This window comes from Amblyraja radiata, chromosome 20 (assembly GCF_010909765.2).
Source record: "Amblyraja radiata isolate CabotCenter1 chromosome 20, sAmbRad1.1.pri, whole genome shotgun sequence".
Classification (NCBI taxonomy): domain Eukaryota; kingdom Metazoa; phylum Chordata; class Chondrichthyes; order Rajiformes; family Rajidae; genus Amblyraja; species Amblyraja radiata.
In genome coordinates, this window is record NC_045975.1 from 25,605,482 (window position 1) to 25,630,555 (window position 25,074).

Sequence of the window (25,074 nt, forward strand, 5' to 3'; positions counted from 1 at the left end):
TTCTGACCCCTTCCAATCAGGGTACCGAGGTTCACAATCTTCCAACCCTCCCCTCCGTGCGTCATCAATCATTCCCTCTCCTCCCACAACATACATCGCATGTACATTTAAATTAGGTTCTTTGTCATGAGGGGCGTAAAGTTAATATTCATTTAACTTATTAAGCATGCGCAGTATCTGTTGGCCTAACCTATTTAATTGCCTTTGACCTAAAGAATAGCTTCTGTGTTGTCAGCTACATTCCTTACCTCATCTTGTTATTCTACAATGTTATCAACAGCTCTGAAGGTCTGACTGTTTGTTCGAATCACAAGGTTGGTGATTCCAGCTACTCGGCCCATCACAAGGTCGCGGACTACAATCACTCGGCCCCTCACAATGGTGGTGGTTTAATCATCTTATCCCTCACAACACAAATAATGCCTTACTTGATGAAATGCAGTGAGCAAACGCGATAATTCCCAATATTTTCAATGTTTACCAAGCACTTTAGCTGTTGTTGTCCCTTCACGTTTGGAATTCTAAAGTTAGGTACATGTCTCTCACACTTACCCCGACTCCCACATTTTTTTTCAGCGCAGAAATTCAACATTTTGGCGGTTTTTAACAGGTAGGAAAGTACGCGTTTCGATCATTAATAACATATACCGGAAGTGCCGGATGTCTTCCAGTTGGATTTAGCGGCTCCGTGCGTCGAGCCCTATGACCCAGTGACCTTTCGTGCAACCACCCTATTTAGGTATCTGAGGTACACAAAATTGCTGGAGAAACTCAGCGGGTGCAGCAGCATCTATGGAGTGAAGCAGCATCCTTCGCTCCATAGATGCTGCTGCACCCGCTGAGTTTCTCCAGCAATTTTGTGTACCTTCGATCTTCCAGCATCTGCAGTTCCTTCTTGAACTATTTAGGTATCTGTTGGGATCGCAAAACAAGCGCATAGACCACGCCCCATTGACCCGTCACAGAGCCCCGCCCACCGCCCCATCACGTGTCAACGAGCCCCGCCCATAATCATCGTCACTTTACCGCGCCCCGCCCATGATTTATGTCGCGATGTGGCGCTCCGCCCTCTTCTCTTATCACGTGACGGCGCTCTCCGCGTCTTCGCTTCCGCTCGGGGCCTGCGTGGGCGGAAACGGAAGCAAAAAGCAAATCAGAAGACGCAGTGAAGTAAATACATGGAAAGTAAGCGAGCTGTCGCCATGGCGGTCACCGAGGGGGCGCTGAAAAGAATGGTGCCAAAGGTAAGTGCCGCAAATGGGGCGTGTAGATATACGGCCGGAGGTCTGTGGGTATCGGTCAGTGGGGAGGGGGTAAAGGAGGGGGAGGGGGGCCAGTGTGAGGCCGAAGCTGGGCGGTGGGGAGAGGGAGAGATGGATGGATGGGAGGGGGAGAGACTCGCTTTTCGTCACGTAACCGCGCACCGCTCACAATTCGTCACGTCAAGGTGGGCTGTTCAGGAGGGTGGGGTCCAGGGAGGGAGAGCTGAATGATTAGAAAATTGTCTTCATGGAACATGTCTTCATCACCTCTGTGATGGTGGGAGGTTGCTTTTCGGACTGAAGACCAGTGCCTCAAGGTTCAGTGTTGGGTCCATTGCTGTCTGTCGTCTATATCAATTATTTGGATTAAAACGTACATGGCATGATTGGCAAGTTAGCAGGTGACTAAAGTGGGTGGTATCCATTTTGGTGGCAAAAACAGGAAAGCAGACTATTATCTAAATGGTGGCCGACTAGGAAAAGGGGAGATGCAGCGAGACCTGGGTGTCATGGTACACCAGTCATTGAAAGTAGGCATGCAGGTGCAGCAGGCAGTGAAGAAAGCGAATTGTATGTTAGCTTTCATAGCAAAAGGATTTGAGTATAGGAGCAGGGAGGTTCTACTGCAGTTGTACAGGGTGTTGGTGAGACCACATCTGGAGTATTGCGTACAGTTTTGGTCGCCAAATCTGAGGAAGGACATTATTGCCATAGAGGGAATGCAGAGAAGGTTCACCAGACTGATTCCTGGGATGTCAGGACTGTCTTATGAAGAAAGACTGGATAGACTTGGTTTATACTCTCTAGAATTTAGGAGATTGAGAGGGGATCTTATAGAAACTTACAAAATTCTTAAGGGGTTGGACAGGCTAGATGCAGGAAGATTGCTCCCGATGTTGGGGAAGTCCAGGACAAGGGGTCACAGCTTAAGGATAAGGGGGAAATCCTTTAAAACCGAGATGAGAAGAACTTTTTTCACACAGAGAGTGGTGAATCTCTGGAACTCTCTGCCACAGAGGATAGTCGAGGCCAGTTCATTGGCTATATTTAAGAGGGAGTTAGATGTGGCTAAAGGGATCAGAGGGTATGGAGAGAAGGCAGGTACGGGATACTGAGTTGGATGATCAGCCATGATCATATTGAATGGCGGTGCAGGCCCGAAGGGCCGAATGGCCTACTCCTGCACCTAATTTCTATGTTTCTATGTATTGTAGACATTGAAGATGGTTGTCAAAAAATGTGGCAAGATCTTGTACGGTTGGGCAGGTGTGCTGTGGAATGTTTGATGGGATTTAATACAGAGAAATGTGAGATGTTGCATTTTGGGAAGTGTAACATGGGCAGGACCTACCCAGTGAATGGTAGGGCTCTGGGGAATGTTGTACAGCAGAAGGATCCAGGCGTGCATGTACATAGTTCCTTGAAAGTGGCGTCACAGGTAGATAGGGTAGTCAAGAAGGTTTTCGGCACATTGGCCTTTATCAGTCAGAGAAATTAGTATAGAAATTGGGAGATTATGTAACAGTTATATAAAATGTTGGTGAGGCCACATTTAGTGTATAGTGTTCAGTTTTGGTCATGTCATTGGAAAAGGGTCAAGCTGCGAAGGGTGCAGAGAAGATTTTACGAGGATTTTGCCAGGACTCGAGGGCCTGAGGTATAGGGGGGGGGGGGAGGGGAGGAGAGGAGGGGGATTTAATACGAACCTGAGGGTTAACTTTTTCACACAAGGGAGGGTGGGTATATGAAACAAACTGCCAGAGCATGTAGTTGAGGAAGGTACTATTGGAACGTTTAAGAAACAGACAGGTACATGAATAGGATAGGTGTGGAGATTGAGGAAGCGTTGGGAAGGGGGGAGACAAGGGTGGCATTGGGAAAGGGGACAAGGGCGGAGCGGGGGAAAGGAGGAGACTAAGGTGGGTGGGGGATTGGATTGTGAAATGGGTTGGGAGTGGGGTGGCCAGGAAGGTAGTGGGAAGAGGTGGGAAGGAGAGAGACATGGCCGTGGATGGAGAAATCGTGGTGGGGATGTGGGAGGAGAGGGGGGGGGGGGACTAGGGTGATGGTAGGAACGGGTGAGGAGGGGGAGGCAAGGGTGGTGGAGGGGATGGGTCAGGAGAAGAATGAAGCGCAGGGAGTGGAAGAGACCTATGTGGAAACTGCTATGTGGAATATTTTATCTCTTGCAGTATAAATACAGGGATCTGACAGTGCGAGAAATTCTAAACGTTACCTCAACATATAAAGACCTCAAGCCTGTGAACGATTCATATGGTGAGTATTAAGATAACACTTGTAAGATGCATCTGTTAATTTCAGTGATGTTGGTTTTGACTTTTCTAATGGCATGGCAAATGTGTGTTTTGTTTAACCCAATGTGTTGTGAAGATCTGGAATGCATTGCACCGAAGATATTGGTAAGGCAGTGAATATGAATTCACTGTATTCACAGATGGTTGATTGTTGATTTAGTTCAGCTTTGAAAGTGCCGGTCTGGATGAGCAGAATCTTCTCTTCTGGCATAAATGACTGACAAATGCAGATAACACAACTTCAAAGTATTTATCGGAACTCAGCCAATGCCCAAAACCCCTGGTAATGGAATGTAAAAAATGATACTACCTGCATCAAATGATTCCTATTTCACTTTGCTTTGACGCATTCTATTTAATTATGTACTTTCAAAGTGACAAACTTTCTATTTCTTTGTCCTGATGGAGTTGCTGCAGCTGGACTGGGACTGCCGATGATGAAATGAGAATTGACAGAGGAACAAAGCATTTTCCAGCACAATATGGACCTATAAAACACAGGAACAGGCCCATCTGGTCTGTGCCGACCAAGATACCAATCTAACATATGTAACGCATGATCTGCAGCCCTATCTGTTCATGTGTGTTCAATTCCTCTATTCTAGACGGTCATTCCCCCCCCCCCCCCCACCATGCCCAAATCTTAAACCTATTCCTTCTAGTATTTCATATTTTAATCCAGAGATAACAACTCCATGCTATCTATGCCCTTCGTAATTTTACATACAGGTATCAAATTTCCCCACCAACAGCCTCCCCCTTGGGAGAGCAGCTACCATAATCGAGGATCACTCGTACCCAGGGCTCTCGCTTAACTTTATTTCCCTGTTGCCAGCCGGGCAACCTTGGCAGCTTTTTAGGTTGCCAAATGACAGTTTAGGTGGTCATTTAAGATGGCTTGCATGACGCGTGCGATAATGTGCTCGGACGAAGTGCGTAGTTACCAGTCGGAATTATACTCAATGAAGCATTCACATATTATTTCTGCTTCAAATAAAGTCACAAACTAAACATTCATCAATCAAGACATGATATATCCCACAATGACATGCAGCAAAATTATAAGACAGTATCTCAACTCTTTTTACACATTGCAATTAATGCAATTTCTATTAGTTCTTTCCACTTCCAAACAAAATAGTGGTTGAATTATTCAGCATATGATCAACCTGTGTCAATAAATCCTGGACCATGGTAACATATATGCGTACGTATAGTTGTGAATGTTGCTCTTTAAATAACTACAGTACTGATATTCCATATTAAGAGCATTGATTTGCCGTTAAAATGAATTCTGTAATAACGTGTCAACGGTAGCAGTGACAATCGAACATTGCGGTTTTAATGTTTCACGTGTTCACAATATAATTAATCCATCTTTATGGATTAAAACAAATAATAACATTGGGAATTAAAACATATTTGATTGCATTCCATTATCAAACATAATCAATGTTCGCTCTGAAGACATTTCCAGGACAATAGGGTCAGGGAGGGGGGTGTTCGTGAATCAGTGCGGGGTGGATAGATGGGGGGGGGGGGGGCTAGAAGGCAGTCGGTGCAGAATGGATGGATTGAGGCAGGTGAATTAGTACGTGTTGGAGTAGGTAAAATTGTGAGGGGAGAGCACGACGGATGTCAGTGATGTTGAATGGGGGGGTTCAGTACGGGATGGATGGGGTAGACAAAAGTGCTGGAGAAACTCAGCGGGTGAGGCAGCATCTATGGAGCAAAGGAAATAGGCAACGTTTCGGGTCTAGACCCTTCAGACTGTTCCCCCCATTCTTCTTGAAAGGGAGGATCAGTACAGGATGGATGGGGGGGGATCAGCGCAGGATGAATGGGGGGGGGTCAGTACAGTGTGGATCGGAACGTCTGTGCAGAATGAATGGGGGATCACTACAAGATGAATGAGGGGAAGGTGCAGGGTAAATGGAGGGTAGGTCAGTACGGGATGAATGCGTGGATTAGTACAGGATGGATGGGGGATCAGTACAGGATGGATGGAGGAGAAGTGCAGAATGGATGGGAAAGGGGTAAGTACAGGGTGAATTGGGAAACCAGTGTAGGATGGATGTGGGGGGGGGGGGGTGGCAGGAGGATCAATGCGAGGTGGATAGGGTGATCAGCGCAGAATGAATAGATTGGGGGGGGGGGGGAGATGGGGAGGGGAGCACAGGGGATGTCAGTGAGGACTGAATAGAAGCGGGAATGGGGATCAATGCTGGATGTAGAGGAGGGGTCCCAGGATAAGGGGGGGTGGGTGGAGGGGGCTTACAAGAGAGAGAGAGAGAGAAGGGGGGCGAGGTGGGGAGGAAGGAAGGTCAGCGCTCCTCGGACAACATCGGCCCGCTGCCAGCCAACAGCGAGGTGCGGGGCCGAACGGTGCAGCTCAAAGATCCTATAGCTATAGTATCTTTGGTGCAGATGCGTCGGAGCGAATGACGGGGCCAGGAGGGAGGGAGAGGCCTCGGCGTGCAGGAGGGTTTGTTTTGAAAGTGCGCCGTTAGCGGCAAAGATCCTATAGCTATAAGATCTTTGGTTAGCGGGTTTGCAAGCAGTGGCCCTTATCAGGGCGGGTGGGGTGCGGGAGGAGGAGGAGATGGAGACGCTGCCGCTCGCTGTTCAGCGCCCGTCATTCGCTGCGACCCTTCCGCACCCCGCACCTAGACCTAGTATCTTTCCCACGCAATACAGCCGTCACCGCCGACACAAAACGTCGCGTTCGTTTTGTACAGAGATGCTGCCTGACCCGCGGAGTTACTCCAGTTTTTTGTATCTATCTTCGGTACAAACCAGTATCTGGTTGCCAAGCCGGGCAAAATTACTCGGTGTTTAGTTGCCCGGCGGCGCTTTGAGTGGTCAATGGCACCCGGGCAACCGTTAATTTTGAGCCCTGCATACCCGTCGTTCTCTCTTCTTGCTGCTCCCTTTCGGCAGAAGATACAACAGATTGAAAGAACGTACAAACCAGACTAAAGAACGGCTTCTTCCCTGCCATCCCGCTGCTATCAGACTGAAATGGACCTTTCGGATGCTGAGGATGAACTTCCATCTTCCAGTCTACCTTGTTCTGGCCCTTGCATTTTTTCATCTGCACTTTCTCTGTCGATCTAACACTATATTTTGCACTCCGTTTATTTCCTTTTGCCAACCCAAAGTACCTGTGTATGATATTATTTTGCCTGATTAGCATGCAAAATATTTTTTTAATTATGTCTTGGTACACGATAATAATAAACCAATAGTGTAGTTCAAGGATGTAAAATCTGCCATGCTTGGCCCATTTGCTCTATGTTTGATTTAGTTCCTAACATGGCCCACCTTAACCAATAAGCTACTCAATTCAAGGAATAATTTGGGATGTCCACATTGTGCGATGAGTGAAAAGATCATATTCGCTGCGTGAGCCATGCATCAAAGACTGATGTAAAGGCAATTGAGATGCGCTGACATTGGTTACAGTGTGCTGCTGTCATGCATAGGCTGACTACCTGCTCATTGCATTGGATGGCCTCAATGAATTTGGTATCCTTTCTGGGTACTTTGAGTTTTCTCCCAATGCCTTCAATCTATCTGTGGTTTGTGCACTAGAATTATTATTGCGTAGATTAAATTTACGATTTTGCTAAGTGACCTACAACTCCATGGCCCCCTTCAATTCTACTGCATCTGTGGCACATTTCCACCCCATTTGCAACCGTCCAGTGCCTCTCGCTAATGGCATTTTGTCAAATGGGGAATGTGTATGTACATTGAGCAGTGTTGTCCTGTTTGACTGCAGGAACATATTGTTGCCCTTGTGCCCACATAATTTGCCCCTTAAGGTAGGATCCAGTAGTCATCAAGAGTGTTTAATTGTCATGTGTACCAAAAATGAAACGGTGAAATTCTTGCTTGCAACAGCATAACAAGCCTGTAGACACAGTAAACAAAAATCATAGCACAGAAACAGGCTCTTTAGCCCAACTCATCCATGCTAACTAAGATGCCCTATGTATGCTAATCCCATTTACCCATGTTTGGCCCATGTTCTTCTAAACCTTTCTTATCCATATACCAATCCAAATGCCTTTTAAATATTAAAACAAGGAACACAGATGCTGGTTTACAGAAAAATACACAAAATGCTGGATCTCTGGAGAACGTGGATCGGTGACATTTTGTGTCTGGACCCATCAGACTCGAAGGTTCATTCCCACTGACGTTTTGATTGTGGTAGGTCACAAATGTGTAGACTTCTTCAGCTCCACACCACATGCAGCTCTACTACTTGTGGAATGTGTATTCTTCCCTGTGCTAGTCTCCTTTGCTGCACCAGGTGGCATGGTTTCATTACATATTGGTGGTGCTTGAGCATTTTCTCCGTAGACCCAAGTCCTTTATCACTGATGTTTGTGATAGAATGAAATGTTGATTTTATTTTCTTCCTTTTTCTTATTTCAGTATTTAACAATGGTTCTTCTCAGGAGCTGATGAGTCTCACTGGAACGATCCCAGTTAGCTACAGAGGTAAGAAAGGAGAAGTGAACAATTGTTGGGCTTCTTTTTCTGTCAGCTGTTGCTGATTTTAAACCCTTTAAATGTCTTAAAATAGTTACAACTTTAAAATAGTTATTTGAAACATACAAACATTGAGATAAATGTAAATTAATTGAAGCAAGCTCTTTGCCTCTGTTCTCGAAACCAGTTGAAATTATTGGGCTCTTGGTTATGATGGGTGTGGTTTCACTGGCTGTCTGTTGTATGACAGGAAAATCACGAATGCTTGTATCATTAATGGGCGACATATCTGCTGCATTATTTAAATAGAAAGTGAAATCTTTGAGAAATAGTCCATTCTATATTAAATATGAATGCTCTTCAACATATAGTTTGACATTAAGATATTTAGTAGGTAGTTCTCAGGGGCCATGTGGCAAATGGTTAAAGCGCCTGATTTTGACATTTGTTGCAATGTCATCAGAACATTGGGCAGTGCAGTAACACAGCTGGTAGAACCGCTGCACCAGAACCTACAGCATCAGAGACCCGGGTTCGATCTTGACGGTGGATGCTGTCTGTGTGGAGTTTGCATGTTCTCCTTCTGACCATGTGCGTTTCCTCCGGGTGCTCCGGTTTCCTCCCACATCTTAAAGATGTGCGGGCTTGTAGGCTAATTAGTGTCTGTAAATTGCTCCCTGCTATGTAGTGAGTGGATGCAAAAGTGGGATAACATAGAATTGGTGTGAGCACGTGCTGAAGGGCCTGCTTCCATGCTGTATCTCTCGAACTAAAACTAAAAGTTGTATCACTGAAGGGAGATTATACTACATGCACTGTGGAGCAATGCCATTTTGAGTATGAGACAACCTGTGAGCTGAGCTAACTTGTGAACCAAGCTACCTAATGGGTGTGATCCATTAATTTCCGGCGGAGGTCTTCCTGTAATTTTCTTTTTGGATGCATGGTTGGGGGCAGGTGGTAGGGGTTGGCAGTGAATAGGGAAGATTTTGAGTGGATCATTGGTGATGGCCTTCTGACCTGGTGCTTCAGTCTTAATTTTAGTTTAGTTTAGAGATGCAGCATGGAAACAGGCCCTTCGGCCTACCGAGTCCACACTGAAAATTAATTCAGACATGATTCCAGTTTACACTAGTTCCATGCTATCCCACTTTGTCTGCACTTTAAAAGCAATTTTACAGAGGCCAATTAACCTGAAAACGTGCACGTCTTTGGAGGTGTGGGAGGAAATCGGAGCACCCGGAGGAAACACGCGGTCACAGCCAATTAACATGAAAACCTCTCACAGACGGGTAGGATTGAACCCAGATCTCTGGCACCGTCAGGCAGCAGCTCTACCAGCTGCCCCATGGTGCCGCCCCAATGTGTTAGTTCATAGATATAGATAGGAATATAATGTTTATCATTGTGAACTTTTCTTTGTATTTGAAATAAATCCTGATCTCCTGCATTTATCCTATTTAAATAAACTATAATGTTTTTTGGCGACAAGAAGTTCTCTGTCTGACCTCTTTATCTTTGCAGGAAATATGTATAATATCCCTATATGCGTGTGGTTACTGGACACTTACCCTTACAATCCTCCAATCTGCTTTGTAAAACCCACCAGTACCATGATGATTAGAACAGGAAAGCACGTTGATGCCAATGGGAAAATCTACCTCCCCTATCTACACGAGTGGAAACATGTGAGTATCACAGGATTTAAAGAAGACAATTACTTGTGCCCCTGCGTTCTACTGAAGAGGCAGATATTGGCACCTACGTTTTTGGGGAGAGGCATTTGTTGGCAGCTGTTACCCCTAGAGGTAGTCAGAGACAAATACCCTGAGTAATAGAGTATGGAAGCGATGGAAGAAGTTAGATTATGGAGTGTCAACAAATTCATTTAATGGAAATCTAGGTCCTTCAGTCTGTACAAAATTATAAACTAATGCACGAGAAATCTCTTCGACCCAGTAAAATGACTCTCCTCACGGCTCTAACCCTGTCATTGTCTAACTTAATTTAAGAATGCATTTAAAGTGTATGGAGCCAACATTCCTAGAATCCTGAAGTCTTGGTGGCTTTCAATGCGGATTGCTACTCTGAAGGAGAGGGAATTTAGAGAATTGAGATTTTGGATAATGCCTGCCGAAGTATGTCGGAGGAATCGGGACAGCAGAGGCGACTGAAGTCAGAGCTCCATTTTGCTGCTCTTTTGAATAACATCCCTCGTTTCTTTTCTGTGGTTAGTTTAAGTTTGTGAGTTTATTCTGTTGCGCTTCTGCTGTTGATCTGGTTTGTATTTCTTGACATTGTATCTCTGTCATCTTTGCAAATGTATTCAGTAGCATCTCTACGGAATTAGGAATAGAGAACATTGGTGAGAAACATTAATAAATGTCTTAGGTACACAAAATTGCTGGGGAAACTCAGCGGGTGCAGCAGCATCTATGGAGCGAAGGAAATAGGCGACGTTTCGGGCCGAAACCCTTCTTCAGACTGATAGGGGGTGGGGAAAGAAAGAAGGACAAAGGGAGGAGGAGGAGGAGCCCGAGGGCGGGCGGATGGGAGGGTGGGAGGAGACAGCTAGAGGGTGAAGGAAGGGGAGGAGACAGCACGGGCTAGCCAAATTGGGAGAATTCAATGTTGATGCCAAAGGGACGCAAGGACCCCAGACGGAATATGAGGTGCTGTTCCTCCAATTTCCGCTGTTGCTCACTCTGGCAATGGAGGAGACCCAGGACAGAGAGGTCGGATTGGGAATGGGAGGGGGAGTTGAAGTGCTGAGCCACCGGGAGGTCAGGTAGGTTATTGCGGACTGAGCGGAGGTGTTCGGCGAAACGGTCGCCCAACCTACGCTTGGTCTCACCGATGTAAATCAGCTGACATCTAGAGCAGCGGATGCAGTAGATGAGGTTGGAGGAGATACAGGTGAACCTTTGTCGCACCTGGAACGACTGCTTGGGACCTTGAATGGAGTCGAGGGGGGAGGTGAAGGGACAGGTGTTGCATTTCTTGCGGTTGCAACGGAAAGTGCCCGGGGAGGGGGTGGTGCAGGAGGGAAGTGAAGAATTGACGAGGGAGTTGCGGAGGGAGCGGTCTTTGCGGAAGGCAGACATGGGGGGAGATGGGAAGATGTGGCGAGTGGTGGGGTCACGTTGGAGGTGGCGGAAATGGCGGAGGATTATGTGTTGTGATAAATGTCTTGTCTTTTTATATTAGCCACATTCTGACCTCTATGGGCTGATTCAGATGATGATCGTCATGTTTGGAGAGGAACCTCCTGTCTTTTCAAAGCTCGCTGCACCTCCATCTTACCCTTCGTATCAAGCTGCAGGGCCGCCAACTCGTAAGTAACTTTTGCAAGGAGACATTGTCGGCACGGTGGCACAGCTGGTAGAGCTGCTGCCTCACAGCACCGGAGCACCCATTCCGATCCTCACCTTGGGTGCTGTCTGTGTGGAGTTTACACGTTCTCCCCATGTGGCTATCTGGATTTTCTCCATGTGGTACGGTTTCCTCTCACATCCCTAATATGTAGTGAGTGGATGAGAATGTGGGTTAACATAGAACAGTGTGAATGGGTGTTTGCTGGTCGGCACGGACTTGGTGGACCAAAGGGCATGTATCCATGTTGACGTATCTCTCAACTAAACATTAGAGCTATTTGCTTGCATATTAAATTCTGTTCATGTAAACGTATCCTTTTTACAGTTGGAGATATATTTGGAATAACCCTTTCACTGCTGAAGCAGAAATTCATATTTTGTTTATTTTAGAGATGCAGTGTGGAATAGAATAGAATAGAATATGTTTATTGTCATTGCACAAAACTGAGCAACGAAATTCCATTTGCTTCTCCTCCGTTAAAAGAAATACAACACAACAACCAATACACATATGTACAGTTAATAGTAAAATAATAGATACAGTTTTGAAAGAGTTTAAAAGAATTTAGCGGTATTCCTCGAAGTTACTTCTTGCTTCCCAGTGTTCACTATTGGAGTTAAGCTCTTTTACCGTACATGGGTAGAAACTATTTTTTAGTCTGCAGAGACCTGAGTCGCCTCCCCGAGGGTAGCAGAGTAAAAAGGTGGTTGGCAGGGTGGGATGTGTCTTTCTTGATATTTATGACCCTGCGCAAGCATCGGGCCTTGTATATGTCATCCAAGGAGGGCAGGTTAGCGTTTGTAATGCGCTGCGCAGTTTTTATAATTCCCTGCAGCGCCCTCCTCTCAGCCACAGTACAGCTGGCAAACCACACCAGGATTCCATAGGTGAGGATACTTTCCACGGCGCATCGAAAGAAGGACAGCAGCAGCGGCTGTGAGACGTTAGCTCTCCGTAGAGACCTCAGGAAATACAGCCGCTGATGAGACTTCTTCAAGAGAGTGACGGTGTTCATTTGCCATTTGAGGTCCTGGGAGATGTTTATTCCCAGGAACCTAAAGTCGTTGACTCTCTCCACCATGTCTCCTTTGATGTATAAGGGAGCAGGTTCCTCTCTCCTCTTCCTCCTGAAGTCAACGACAAGTTCTTTTGTCTTTGATGGGTTTAGTGCCAGGTTGTTTTTGGTACACCAGACGGTCAGTTTTTGGACTTCATCCCTGTAGGCAGACTCGTCATCGTTGTTTTATCAGTCCCACCACAGTCGTGTCATCCGCAAACTTGATGATCCTGTTTGTACTGTGTGTTGGTGTACAGTCGTAAGTGTATATTGTATACAAGATTGGACTCAGCACACATCCTTGTGGCGCACCTGTGCTAAGCGTCAGGACTGGGGAGTAATTGGACTCCATCCTGACAGTCTGTGGGCGGTCTGTTAAAAAGTCCTTAATCCATCCACATGTGTTTGCATTAACACCTAGATCAGACAGTTTGTCCACCATTCTTAAATGCAGAACTAAAATCTACAAATAACATCCGCACATATGAGCCAGGACGCTCCAGATGTGCCAGTGCAGAATGTAGATCTGTGTTGATGGCATCTTCCGTTGACCTATTAACTCTATACGCAAATTGATGCTGATCCAGGGTGAGTGGGAGTGAGGACTTAATGTGGGCCTGGACCAGCCGTTCAAAACATTTCATCACGGTCGAAGTGAGAGCAACAGGTCTATAGTCATTCAAGCTCGTAAGGAATGTTTTTTTGGGTACAGGTACGATGGTAGCAGTCTTAAAGCATTTAGGGACAGTGCACGTTAACAGAGAGAGAGGTTAAAGATTTTGCTAAAAACCTCCGCCAACTGGTCTGCACAGTCCCGCAATACTCTCCCTGGGATGCCATCTGGTCCAGCAGCCTTTCTGGGGTTGACCCTGCGGAGTGTTCTTCTGACGTCCTCCGTACTCACAGCGAGTGGCGGGTTGTCAGTGCTGGGTGCGGCTGCGGCTGCAGGTGCATGCTCTGCCTCATTCAGCTCAAACCGGGCGAAAAAATGGTTGAGCTCCTCAGCTAGCGAGTTGTTACTGCTGCAGATGATCGGCCCCCCCTTGCCCTTATAGTTTGTGAGTTGCTGAATGCCCTGCCAGACACGCCGAGGGTCCCTCTCGTTGAAATACCCCTCTATCCTTCTTCCATAGGCCATCTTTGCCTCCTTAATGGCTCTCTTTAGTTTAGATCTGGCAGTGCTGTACAATTCATCACTGCCAGATCTAAAGGCTGAGTTCCGTTCTCTCAGCAGGTTCCTGACATCCCTGGTCATCCATGGTTTATTGTTTGGGTAGCACCTGACCTCCCTGTTGACAGTGACGTTGTCAAATCAGGCCATTCGGTCCACCAAGTCTGCACCGACCCCGCACACTAATACTATCCTACACAAACGAGGGACAATTTACAATTTTACCAAAACTAATAAGTGCGTTTGGTATTCCCACTGCGCATGCCCAGGTCGTAGGTCACTCGCGATAAACATTATAGTTAATAAGTGAGGATACGAAGGAGCTTAAAGTTGTGAGATGCAATGCTGTGGGAAATGCTCAGAGAAGAGCAGAATCAGTATCACACATTCATCCCTCCAACTGCCTTCCTTAATCCTTCAATTAAGTGGCCCTTCCAATTTATCCCCAAGGCAAATAAGGTCATGTGATAGGAGCAGAATTTGGCCATTCAGCCCGTCTAGTCTACTCCACCATTCAATCATGGCTGATCCATCTCTCTCTCTCCTAACGTCAACAGTGACCAGATAGTATACAACATTTCCTATTTGTGTTTTTGTTCCAGTGAAGTTAAATTAAAGCACATTAACTGTTGTGTTTCAGTCTGATCACACACACATTTATGCCTGTAATTCTTAAATGCCACACTCCCATAATATGTGGTTAGGTTTAGAGTGAAATGCTGAGATGTAATGTTGTGATGGACACATCACTCTGAAAAAAATCTAAAACTATTATTTCAGGCAACTTATGTTACTCCTAGCATCTGATATGATATAATTTAACAAAATTGGCTGACCATCTATCTAGAGGGAGGGTGCATATAGATAATGCTTCGCAAGCTTTGTGAAACAATTTGCAATCTGAGACTTGTAACACAAATGTCATTGTGGTGACAATGTATAACTGCATGAACATAATTGAAAGTCTAAGCGAAGACATAATTGGTAAATTATACAGCAGAGAGTAATGTGGAACATATTATCTCAGCCACTGTTTGGTTTAGGTTTGTTATTGTCACGTGTAGCGAGCTTTGTTTTGTAAGCTATCCAGACAGATCAGATACACCATATATACAATGAAGTCTAACTCAAGTTCAATACAAGAGAGAAAATAAAAGAGAGGAAAGGGGAAGATACAGAGTGCAGTAGATAGTTCTAGTGCATCTGTTCCATAGACTCTGCTTCTCAGCATGGGAGCTAACAATAGCTCAGTACATTTTCAACATTACATCACCAATAGTAATTATAAGTTATTGTTTTTAATCAGTAATGCAGTTTAGAAACGTTGTTTTTTTATTAGATAAATATATACAGAAATATTATAGTTTTAAATAGGATGTAACTGCAATAAATCACAGATTTGTTAATATTTCCATTCAGATGAATAAACAGTGGTGAGTTGACTTAATCATCAGGTGGAAGCATTAATCCACAAGATAAGATGTTCTACCTGCATTGTTATTTATAACACACCTCTCTGCCACTAAACCCCACCAATCACTATCTCCAATGCCCCCTGTCCCTAATCCCAATGATAGTAGACCTACCTGAACACTTCTTCAGTCTAAGAAGGATTCCGACACTAAACATCACCTGTCCATCCCTCCATCGATACTGCCTGACATGCTGTGTTCCTCTAGTACCGTGTTTTGGTCCAAATTCCAGCATCTGCAGTTCCTTGTGTCTCCTACTTGAACACTACGTTGATAGTGTTTTCATGATTCTGCAGCAGCAGCATGGTAGTGCTAAAACCCACGAGAATTTGCAGGATATTGCACAACAATTAGATGCAACTGCTTCATTCCCTTGTGGTGTTTGTGGGACCACCTTTCAGCAGTCCAGGTGAAGCAAATATTCTGGATTAATTATAGAGGAGACTTGGCTCCTAGAAGGATTATAGGCTGGCATGTGGGTGGTGGGCCCATCAATCACTGAGGGACTCCGCTGATGCACCCGCCTTCTCAGCAGAAACCGCCATATGTACAGATAGTTGGCGATCAGTGTCTGCACATCAGTCAGATGATCCGGCCCATGGGCTTACATCTTCAGCTGGAAGGTTTGTGCATGGACTCTGCACCGATAACATTAATTGCACCAAAATTAATTGTACTTTTAAAGCCACAATAAGACTCAATAATTTCTAAGAACTTTGAAACATGAAAGATACAAGATACAAGAAACATGGCGACTCTTACGTGCTGCCTTAGTGTAATCTAGTATTCTTTCATTTGGGTATGATTGTGCTTATGTTTAGTAAGATTTCACTGAATTGTTTGCAAAAACATTTCACTGTATCTGGTTATATGTGACAAAGTAACATTGAACCATTAATTCTGTTTATGTTGGTAGTATTCATATATAATTTATCTGATGCCAATGTGTAAAGAACTAATATGTTCTCAACCATTAACACTGCATAAATGTCTAATACATAACTGATAGAATTTCTTTATTATTATTATAAAGTAATTATTTCAGTACTTATTGTGGTGACGTATGCACATTGTTATGTGTGCTGTTTGAACACACCATTAATAGCTATGCTGTTTGTTTTCTTATTTCAGCTTCTTACATGCCTGGAATGACAGCAGGAATGGCACAATATCCAGCAGGCCATGCCAATACTGGGTACAATTTATATTTACAAGATTAGCAATACTGAGCACTTTTATAACAATTTGAATGCTGCCTTTTACCATATAGCCTTGGCTGGTATTCCTCAGTACTGTGCGTGTGTGCGTGTCCCAATCAGTGTTCCCTCTAAGCTGTGCGCGTGTATGCGCGCACACAAGTTTTGAAACCAGCGCACAAAGAAAATTTATGTGCGCACAAAGGATTTTGAAATTTGGGGGGAGGGAAATCGCCGCTATGACATTTCTCTGCTATAAATGATAGTGGAGGCATTTTATAGCGGAGAGTTTTTTTTCGAATGTCAAAATCCGCGTCCCGATCCGGCATCGGGGACAGCTGCAGCCCCCTCTGGCATCGGGAAATCCGGTCCGCATCCCCACGCTTCACCAGGGGGAGGGCCAGGGCCATCATCTTTGGCCAGGACCGCCCTCCTCAAAGATGGCGGCGCTGTTGGCTGGAACCCAGCGGTAAATGGACAGGACTCGACCTTGGAGAGGGAGGTAGGGAGGGGATGGGAGAAAGGGAGAGAGGGAATGGAGAAGGGGAAGGGGAGGAGAGGGAAAGGAGGAGAGAGGGGGGGGAGGACTTGTTACAGTGTTAAACTAAAGAACGGTTTCATTTGAAAAAACAAAAGCATTTAAGAGTCTGTATGTCATAGACACTACAATGTTACCTAAAATGTAGTAATCAATAATTATACAGTATCATTTATACTTATTTGATAAAATCTCATAATCATATTGACTTTGTTGTACAGTTTACGAAGATCCATTTCAAATTCTGTAGCTGGCTATTGAGTTTTTATTGAAATAAATTTTCATGTCAAATTCAAAGGATGGAAAGGGTGTGAAGCGCAAAAGAACTGCAAGCTGGTTTAAAGTTGAATGGCTTAACGAAATAGTAAAAACTGCTACACCAGAAGCTCATGAGATCATATATTTGCACAATAATTCAGTGCACGCACACATTTGTAACAGCATAAAATATTGCACAATAGAAAATTTCTGCGCATACGAACTACTAAATATTAGAGGGAACATTGGTCCCAATCCATTCGAGTAGATACAAAAGATCCATGGACCAAAAGAGTGTGATAATCTTCAAATAAAGGATGGGCTCCCTCAACAGATGCAAATCATAAGAAATGTCTACCTCTAAAATCACTGCTTAAACTTGTGTTAGTTTGAAATGCATTTAATGTTCTGGAACCAAGCTCGCTGAAAAGAAATATAAATCCTTGCATCCTCAGACAGAAACCCCAAAGAAGCTGCATGTTTATTGTCACGTTTGTGTTTGCTTGGGATCCAACAATCTTTGAACTTTCTTGTCATGAAAGTTGGGGGTGCTGTCAGTAATCAGCTAATCAACTCTCAGAATGGAACATTCAGATCCTTTCTACTGGAGTGACTGATTCTTTACTTTCTTAGTAATGAATAATTTCCCCTTCCTCGGTAATGTATCTTTTTCTTGGCAACGTTGCCTTTCCTATTAAAATTAAAAGCATTCTTGGGATGTGGCCATCTCTCTGAAAGTTAGCGTTCATCCCTCTCCCTTACAACCCTAGACAAGGTAAGTTATCTTTGAATTGTTGCACACCATGTGATACTCTCACAGCACTGTTGAGTTGAAGTATAAAGGTTAGGTATTGTTAACCCAGGGTTGCTGTTAAGCACGGGGGTTCAGGGTTTGAAACATTTCCATCATCAACAGATTGTACAATAGGTTGAGTAAATACAGTTTGTTGATGAAATATAGGTTTAATTGAGTATACTGATGTCCAAAGAATAATGTGGTATACATAGATAAAAACGTTATTTCTTATGTTTGACAATGATGAAAGAAATTACGTGGTCAGTGAATTAATTTCCTGACTTGGAAATCTATCACCAATCATTCAGCATCACTGCTTCTGAATCCTGGAAGTCTGTGCTCGGCAACCTGTGGGAAACCTCTGCCAGAAAGCTGCAATGCCTAATGTATGAAATTTATCACCATGCGCGTTATGGTAATTGGTGATGGTATTAACTGCTTCCCTTTGTCAGGAACATCTACTTCCTGTTGTAGATGTACGGATGCCACATGCAATTCCTATGTTATATCTGTTTTCAGCATCTACTAGGAAAGACACTGCAGGCTACAGCTGGATGAACCATTTGAGGAGATGGAAATAGTCAGTAATGTCAGTTGGGTCATGAATATACTTCCTCCTAAAAGACATTTTCCAATATTCGATGTTTGTGTGCTTTATTGTGTACAGTCAGAGATTGTGATAACAAGAGTCCATGTTGATCATGTGGCCAGACATCAGGCTGGGATCTGGTATCAATGATCCTCTGGCAACTGTCTGTCTGCTGCAGAATTTTCCTTCTCTTCCATCTATTGTACTTTGATTTTACTAAAATATTTTATGAGATGGTGAGGTTTGGTTTTCTTTCTTTCATGTTTGCAGAGGGTTTCCAGGATTTCCTTATCCCCCGGCAGGTGCATATCCTCCAACCACAGCCACAGCGCAACAGCATCCATATTCCAACCAGCCTCCTGCCGCAGGTGTTGGTAAGAACACAAATACTTGATCGTCTGTAGGTTGGATACTGGAAATACTGGGCTGTATAAGCTGGCATCTGACCTGATATCAGTCGGTTCCTTTTAGCATGTACTCAGTTCCTGTCTAGTGGGCATGATGGAGGAGCACTGAGAGCTGATTGATGTTCCATTGATCCAGTGTCTCACCAGTGACTTTGCAAGTTGGCAATATTGAGTTTATTTTAGAGTGGAAGCAGGCCCTTTGGCTCACTGAGTCTGCCCTGACCGCGATCAAGCCATACACTAACACAATCCTGCACACTAGAGATCATTTACAGAAGCCAATTAACCTACAAATCTGCACAGGGAGAACATGCAAACTCCACACAGACAAGCACCCACGGTCAGGATCAAACCTGGGTCTCTGGTGCCGTAAGGCAGCAACTCTACCACTGCGCCACTTTGCCGCCCCCCTGCCAAATCATGAAAGTGTCGGATCAAATTATTTGCGATGGGGATCACAACATAACCTTTATTGCTGTCCAATAGTAAATTCCCACATGTGTGCTTGCTTGCAAAAATCATGACGATCAAGAGAAGAAACACTGGTGCTTTCACCCCTCTCTTAACCCAGGCGCACAGAGTCCTCATCACTACTCTGATCAGTGCCTTAACTAAGATCAGCCACCTCGGCTTTTTAATGTCACTTGGCTATATCAGGAACAGGAATCTTAGCTGACCTCTAGCTCCTCATAGACCACGCACCAGAAGCCTATTAAGTTTAACAGAAAGGAATCTTCTGCATTTTGCTGATGCTAAACTTGGCGGACAGCTACAAGCAACTACTCAGCAGTGGAAAACTTGCCTCTTATACTTGTGTACAATACAGTATACCAAAATCCCAATCGAGATCCTCAATATAAAACAGCATTTTAAATCATTTTATTTTCATATTTCTTAGAATGATTTAAAAAAAAATATGACAGGCAGCACAGTGGTACAGCTACTGCCTTGCAGCACCAGAGACCCGGGTTAGATCCAGACTTCGGGTGGTGTCGGTGTGATATTTGCACATTCTCACTGACCACCTGGGTTTTCCTAGGGGTGCCCTCTGCTCCGGTTACCTTCCACATCCTAAAGATGTGTGTATTTGTAAGCTATTTGACCACTATTGCCCCTAGTATGTAGGATGATACAGATTTACTATGAACAAGTGATCGATGGTCAGTTTGGACTTGGATTGCCGAAGGATTTGTTTCCATGTTGTGTCTTTTAATCAATGAAACTGGAGATAAAAGTTCCTCTTCCGTCAGGCCTATCGACCCAATATTTCAGTATGTGAATCCACTCTTCTTGGCCCAACATACCATTTTTTGGGATTCCCAATATTTTCTTATTGCTAAATGTGGAGTTTCACCAATGCCAACAGGAATACTTTCTTCCAGTGTTTTTCATTTTAATTATGGAACTTAAGTTCCAATGTCCCCCATTGGTTTAATCAGACGGTAGTTTTAACCACTTGAGTCCATTCACCATCCACAACTAAAACATTTTTCTTGATGTCCATGTCACAATTTTGTTTTCGTGTTTCTCCGTTTGCCTCTTCCTGCAAAATATTTCCTTTAGGGACTCTAAATGAAAACATTTATAAAAGCATAAAATGAAAGATTCTGAGCTTTCACTCAGTTCTTTTGAAGTGCTATTAAGGTTAACAGCAACACCAGAAGAAAGATGTGGTCTGTCCTGTGTTTGGAAATGGCCAGATCAAAGTGTGTGAATTGAATCTATTCCAAGGCTCAGGGACAATGTGTATATTTTGTCCTGGACAGTTTGCTGACTGAGCCTAATAAGAGTTTAATTATTTGTCAACATCAAGCTGTTTGTGTTGCAGGTCCCGGCAGAGACACCATTAGTGAGGATACAATCCGTGCTTCACTGATCTCTGCAGTTAGTGATAAACTGCGCTGGCGGATGAAAGAGGAAATGGACCGTGCCCAAGCTGAACTTGATGCCCTCAAACGGACAGAGGAGGACCTAAAGAAAGGCCACCAGAAGCTGGAAATGATGGTCAATCACTTGGATCAGGAACTGGTAAGATCAAGTCACAGTAAAGGATTGCAACCTTTTCTAATCTAGTAATGGCAGCTCTCATTACTTATTGCACCATAAATTTGCCAGGAGGACTAAAAGATTAGCCTAATAATTTCTATTTAAACATGTTTCAGGTCAGATTTTTACCATGCAAGTTGCAAAGATCAGGATTACACCCTCCAGTCTGACTTACTCAATGATCCTGTCAATGTAGTAAAATCAGTGGAACAGTCTTAACTGCAGGCTGTAAAACACGTGTCTGGACATAATTTGGAACATAGTTATATTAAGAAAAGTAAATTATCAACCTGCAAAAGGGTTGCTCCAAACTAGCCAGTTCCAAATTTAACCAAATTTCCTTGCCTCAGAGTAAAACACAAAGTGCTGGAATAACATGACGAGTCATGCAGCATCTGTGGAGGGAACGGACAGGCAACATTTTGTGTTGGGACCCTTTGGCCCGAAACCATGCCTATCTATTCCTTCCACAGATGCTGCTTGACCCGCTGAATTATTCCAGCACTGTGTTTTGCCCATCTTTTTGAATAGTGGATTGCCAACCTTCGTTTAAGGGAAAAATTATATTTTTATTTCAGTGGATATTATATTTATATACTAGGAACTGCAGATGCTGCTTTACACAAAAAAAAAGGTGCTGGAGTAATTGAGCAGGTCATGCAGAATCTGGATAGGTGGGTATGTTTATAATCAATCTAATGTTTTCATATTCATTTTTGAATATTTTCTAACTATTTTAAACTCCATAAGCTTGCAAGTGGAAGTGGCGGCACTGCCATGCAGCTGCGGCTCGCCTGCAGTCCGTCTGTCTTTTCCTTTTTTTGTTTTCTTTTGTCTTGTTAGATGTATGTTTTAGTTTATTTTTAGTTGAGTATGTGTGGGGGGTGGGGGAAACTTGTTTTAGTCTCTTCCTTCGGGGGGGATGCGACCTTTTCTTTGTCGTGTCTCCGTCTCCGTCTGTGCTGAGACCTAATCGCGGAGCTGGAGGCCTCCAACTGGGACAAACCTCGAGGCTCCGGAGGCAGAGCCAGGACTCACCATCGCGAAGCTGGCTGACTTCGGGGCTGTGGTGGCGCTGCGGCAGCGGCCCGACTTCGGAGCCTCAGAGGCTTCGGCCACGGGCCCAGTGGATGACAACATCGTGAGCTCACAGGTCCCAGGTTGGTGACCGATTCTCCGGAGCTCCCGCAACAACAGCTTCGTCCGCTGGACTGGAGGATGGCAGCTTCGTCCGCCCCGGGCCGTAGAGTGTGAACCGGCCCGTTCACGGAGCTTGGATTCCACACTTACCATCACCCGGCGGGGGCCACAACATCGAAAGCCTGGATCGCCTCAACGCAGAGAGAGAACGCAAGGAAGAAGAGACAAAGACTTTAAGACTTTTGCCTTCCATCACAGTGAGGAGGAGCCTGGTAGACTCACTGTGTTGGATGTTAAACTGTGTTCATTGTGCGTTCTGTTATTTTATTTTCTGTCATGACTGCAAGGTACGCAATTTCGTTCAAACTAAAAGTTTGAATGACAATAAAGGAAACTTTATACTTCATGGAAGGGTCACACCGGATCCATTAGAAATAATGTAATCATCTGTATGTTGGGAGTTTAGAGCTGGCAAAGAAGAACAGAGGCATGGCCTCGTTTTTGCAATCGGGCCCCTCAAAGAATTAGTCTTCCTGCCTCCTCTCCTTCACTCTCATTTATCACAGTACTGAATATTAAAATATAAATTGTCATAAGTATTGTCAAAGTACTGATGTGGGACTACCATCAGTAGAGCTTTGTGTTATTAAATATTGATTGGGAAACACCTGCCTCTGGTTTTTAAAGTATTCCTGCAAACTGTCCTATCCACTCAGTGATGTTTGATCGTTTTAGTGTTCAATTACTCAAAACCTTCTTTTTCAGACTGATGTAGACAAAAACATTGACGCACTGACGAAGAAGGATGAGGAGCTGAGTGTTGCACTGGAGAAAATGGAGAGCCAGTCTGAAAATAATGACATTGATGAGGTTGTTGTGCCAACAGCACCCCTCTACAAACAAATCCTCAATCTTTATGCTGAGGAGAATGCCATTGAGGACACCATTTTCTATCTGGGTGAAGCCCTGAGACGAGACGTCGTTGATTTGGAAGTCTTCTTAAAGGTGATTAGTTTGAACTGATGTGCTAACTATTTATGGTATTGAGTTCCTGCATCATCCACCTCATTCTCCTGAGTGCAGTAGCAACATTGAATAGTAATATGATCAGGTTGAGTGTTTAAAGTTCTCTGATCAATGTGGTGTGAGCCCCAATCCTAAAGTTGCATCTCTGGTTCCATACCTATCACTCTTTATTGCCCCCTTGTCCGTGAAATCTTATTGCTCATCTATCCTTGTTCCATTAAATTATGTTTCAACTTCCCTCTCTAGTACCCATTTTAGTGCATACGAGAGATCATCCATGGGTACTGACCCTTTACTTTCATATCTGCCATCATAATTCCCTGTTCTTAGCTCTCACCTATATCAACAGTATTGTAGTCTGTCATCATGAATAATTGTTCTGACAATAATGCAGTAGCAGAGTCCATTGCTAATGTCACATTCCTCGAGCGCTTTGATGACTAGTTTCATGTTCTAGAGCATGTTCCAAACAAGCTCTTTTCAATAAGACCTTTTGTGGCTTGGTGCCAAAATTTAGTTAAGGCTCAGGTGAAGCATTATGTAATGTTTTACTTGGTTAAAGACAATGTAAATTACCAATTGTGATTCAACATTGTCAAGGGAATCAGTTCAAATTATAATGATAGTTTGTTTACATTTGTTTGTAGATTAGGTTATATTAAATACACTTGATTATTGTAGAAAGCCCAACAAACTGCTATATCGTTATTTAAATAGATTTTTTGTAACTTGAGGGGCAGGTATCAGTTCATTCATAATTTATGAATGCGCAATATGCTGTCAGTTCGTAACTTAAATCAATCTAGCAAATAGTGTACCATTAAGCATTGGTTATGAACCAGCAAGTAATGCATTAAAAGGAGGAAATAGATAAAATAATACAGCTCTTAACCATTACTTCAGAAAAATACAGTAGCTAGTTCCATCTGAATTTCCTTGTATAGTTCTGGTCTTCCCCATAAGTGGTAACATTCCCTCTGTATCCACTATCAAAGCCTTTCAACAATTTAAAAGACATCACCAAATTCTATTATTCTTAAGCCTCTAAGGATGTGTAAAATAACGTGGGGATAAGTATGCTACACTGGAGTGGTCTAAACAAGATTTTACATAGGTATTGACTTTATTTTATTGGTGGTCTTTTTTACCTCCGACATAACTTTAGTGTATTGATATACTAGGATCTCTGTCCCTTATTATCATGCAGACTTGATCTTCAATGTTATAAATGACTTTCCTATTCTTACCAAACTGCTGCTTGCATTTGTGTTGATCCTCTTCTGCAAGTTTAATGTTCTCTAATACTGTCAGTATCACCAAGAATGATTTTGTTGATGATCCAGAAATCATACAACTGATTACTCTATATATGCAATGATTATAAAAGTGGTCATGATTTGAAATCATTCATGGTAACTTGTTAAAGTTAATGAAACAGAATTGAAACACTAGCGTTTAAGCTTAATCATATTTCAAGATTACAAAACATAGCATGTCACCATCTACACAAGTGTCACAAATTTTATTTTTCTCCTCTCCACAGCATGTGCGTCTCTTATCTCGCAAACAATTCCAGCTTCGAGCGTTGATGCAGAAAGCAAGAAAGACAGCTGGCCTTAGTGACTTGTACTGAGTGATTCTTTGATATTTAGAACCGGATCTGACTGACTGCAATTAACCAACTTTAACGAAAGGATAAGTTATTGGATATTCTAGCTGTAAATTATGTTAATTGATTGTTTTCTTAAATATGGTTTTGCGAAGGCACTTTGTATTTACCTGTAACTTTCAGGAGAGGTAGAAATTGGAATAAAGATTCTTCAACTTGTAAGCTAAATGTAATTTTATCACATTTCTAATTTTGGTAGCTTTCTTATAAAGGCCTGGATCATTTTCTCTTTAGAATCTTGACTTCTACCAACA

The 25,074-nt window shown here is 43.6% G+C and overlaps 1 protein-coding gene across 1 annotated transcript; it reads left to right on the forward strand.

Annotated features, from left to right (window-relative positions):
- Positions 1–1,091: 1,091 nt before the first annotated feature.
- On the forward strand, positions 1,092–24,988 carry tsg101 (tumor susceptibility 101). Its single transcript, XM_033039109.1, has 10 exons — positions 1,092–1,244; positions 3,455–3,539; positions 8,024–8,089; positions 9,605–9,768; positions 11,288–11,414; positions 16,287–16,350; positions 18,803–18,906; positions 20,768–20,967; positions 22,891–23,130; positions 24,695–24,988. Exons 1-10 carry the CDS (start codon positions 1,179–1,181, stop codon positions 24,782–24,784), a joined length of 1,206 nt encoding a protein of 401 aa, XP_032895000.1. The 5' UTR covers positions 1,092–1,178; the 3' UTR covers positions 24,785–24,988.
- Positions 24,989–25,074: the final 86 nt, after the last annotated feature.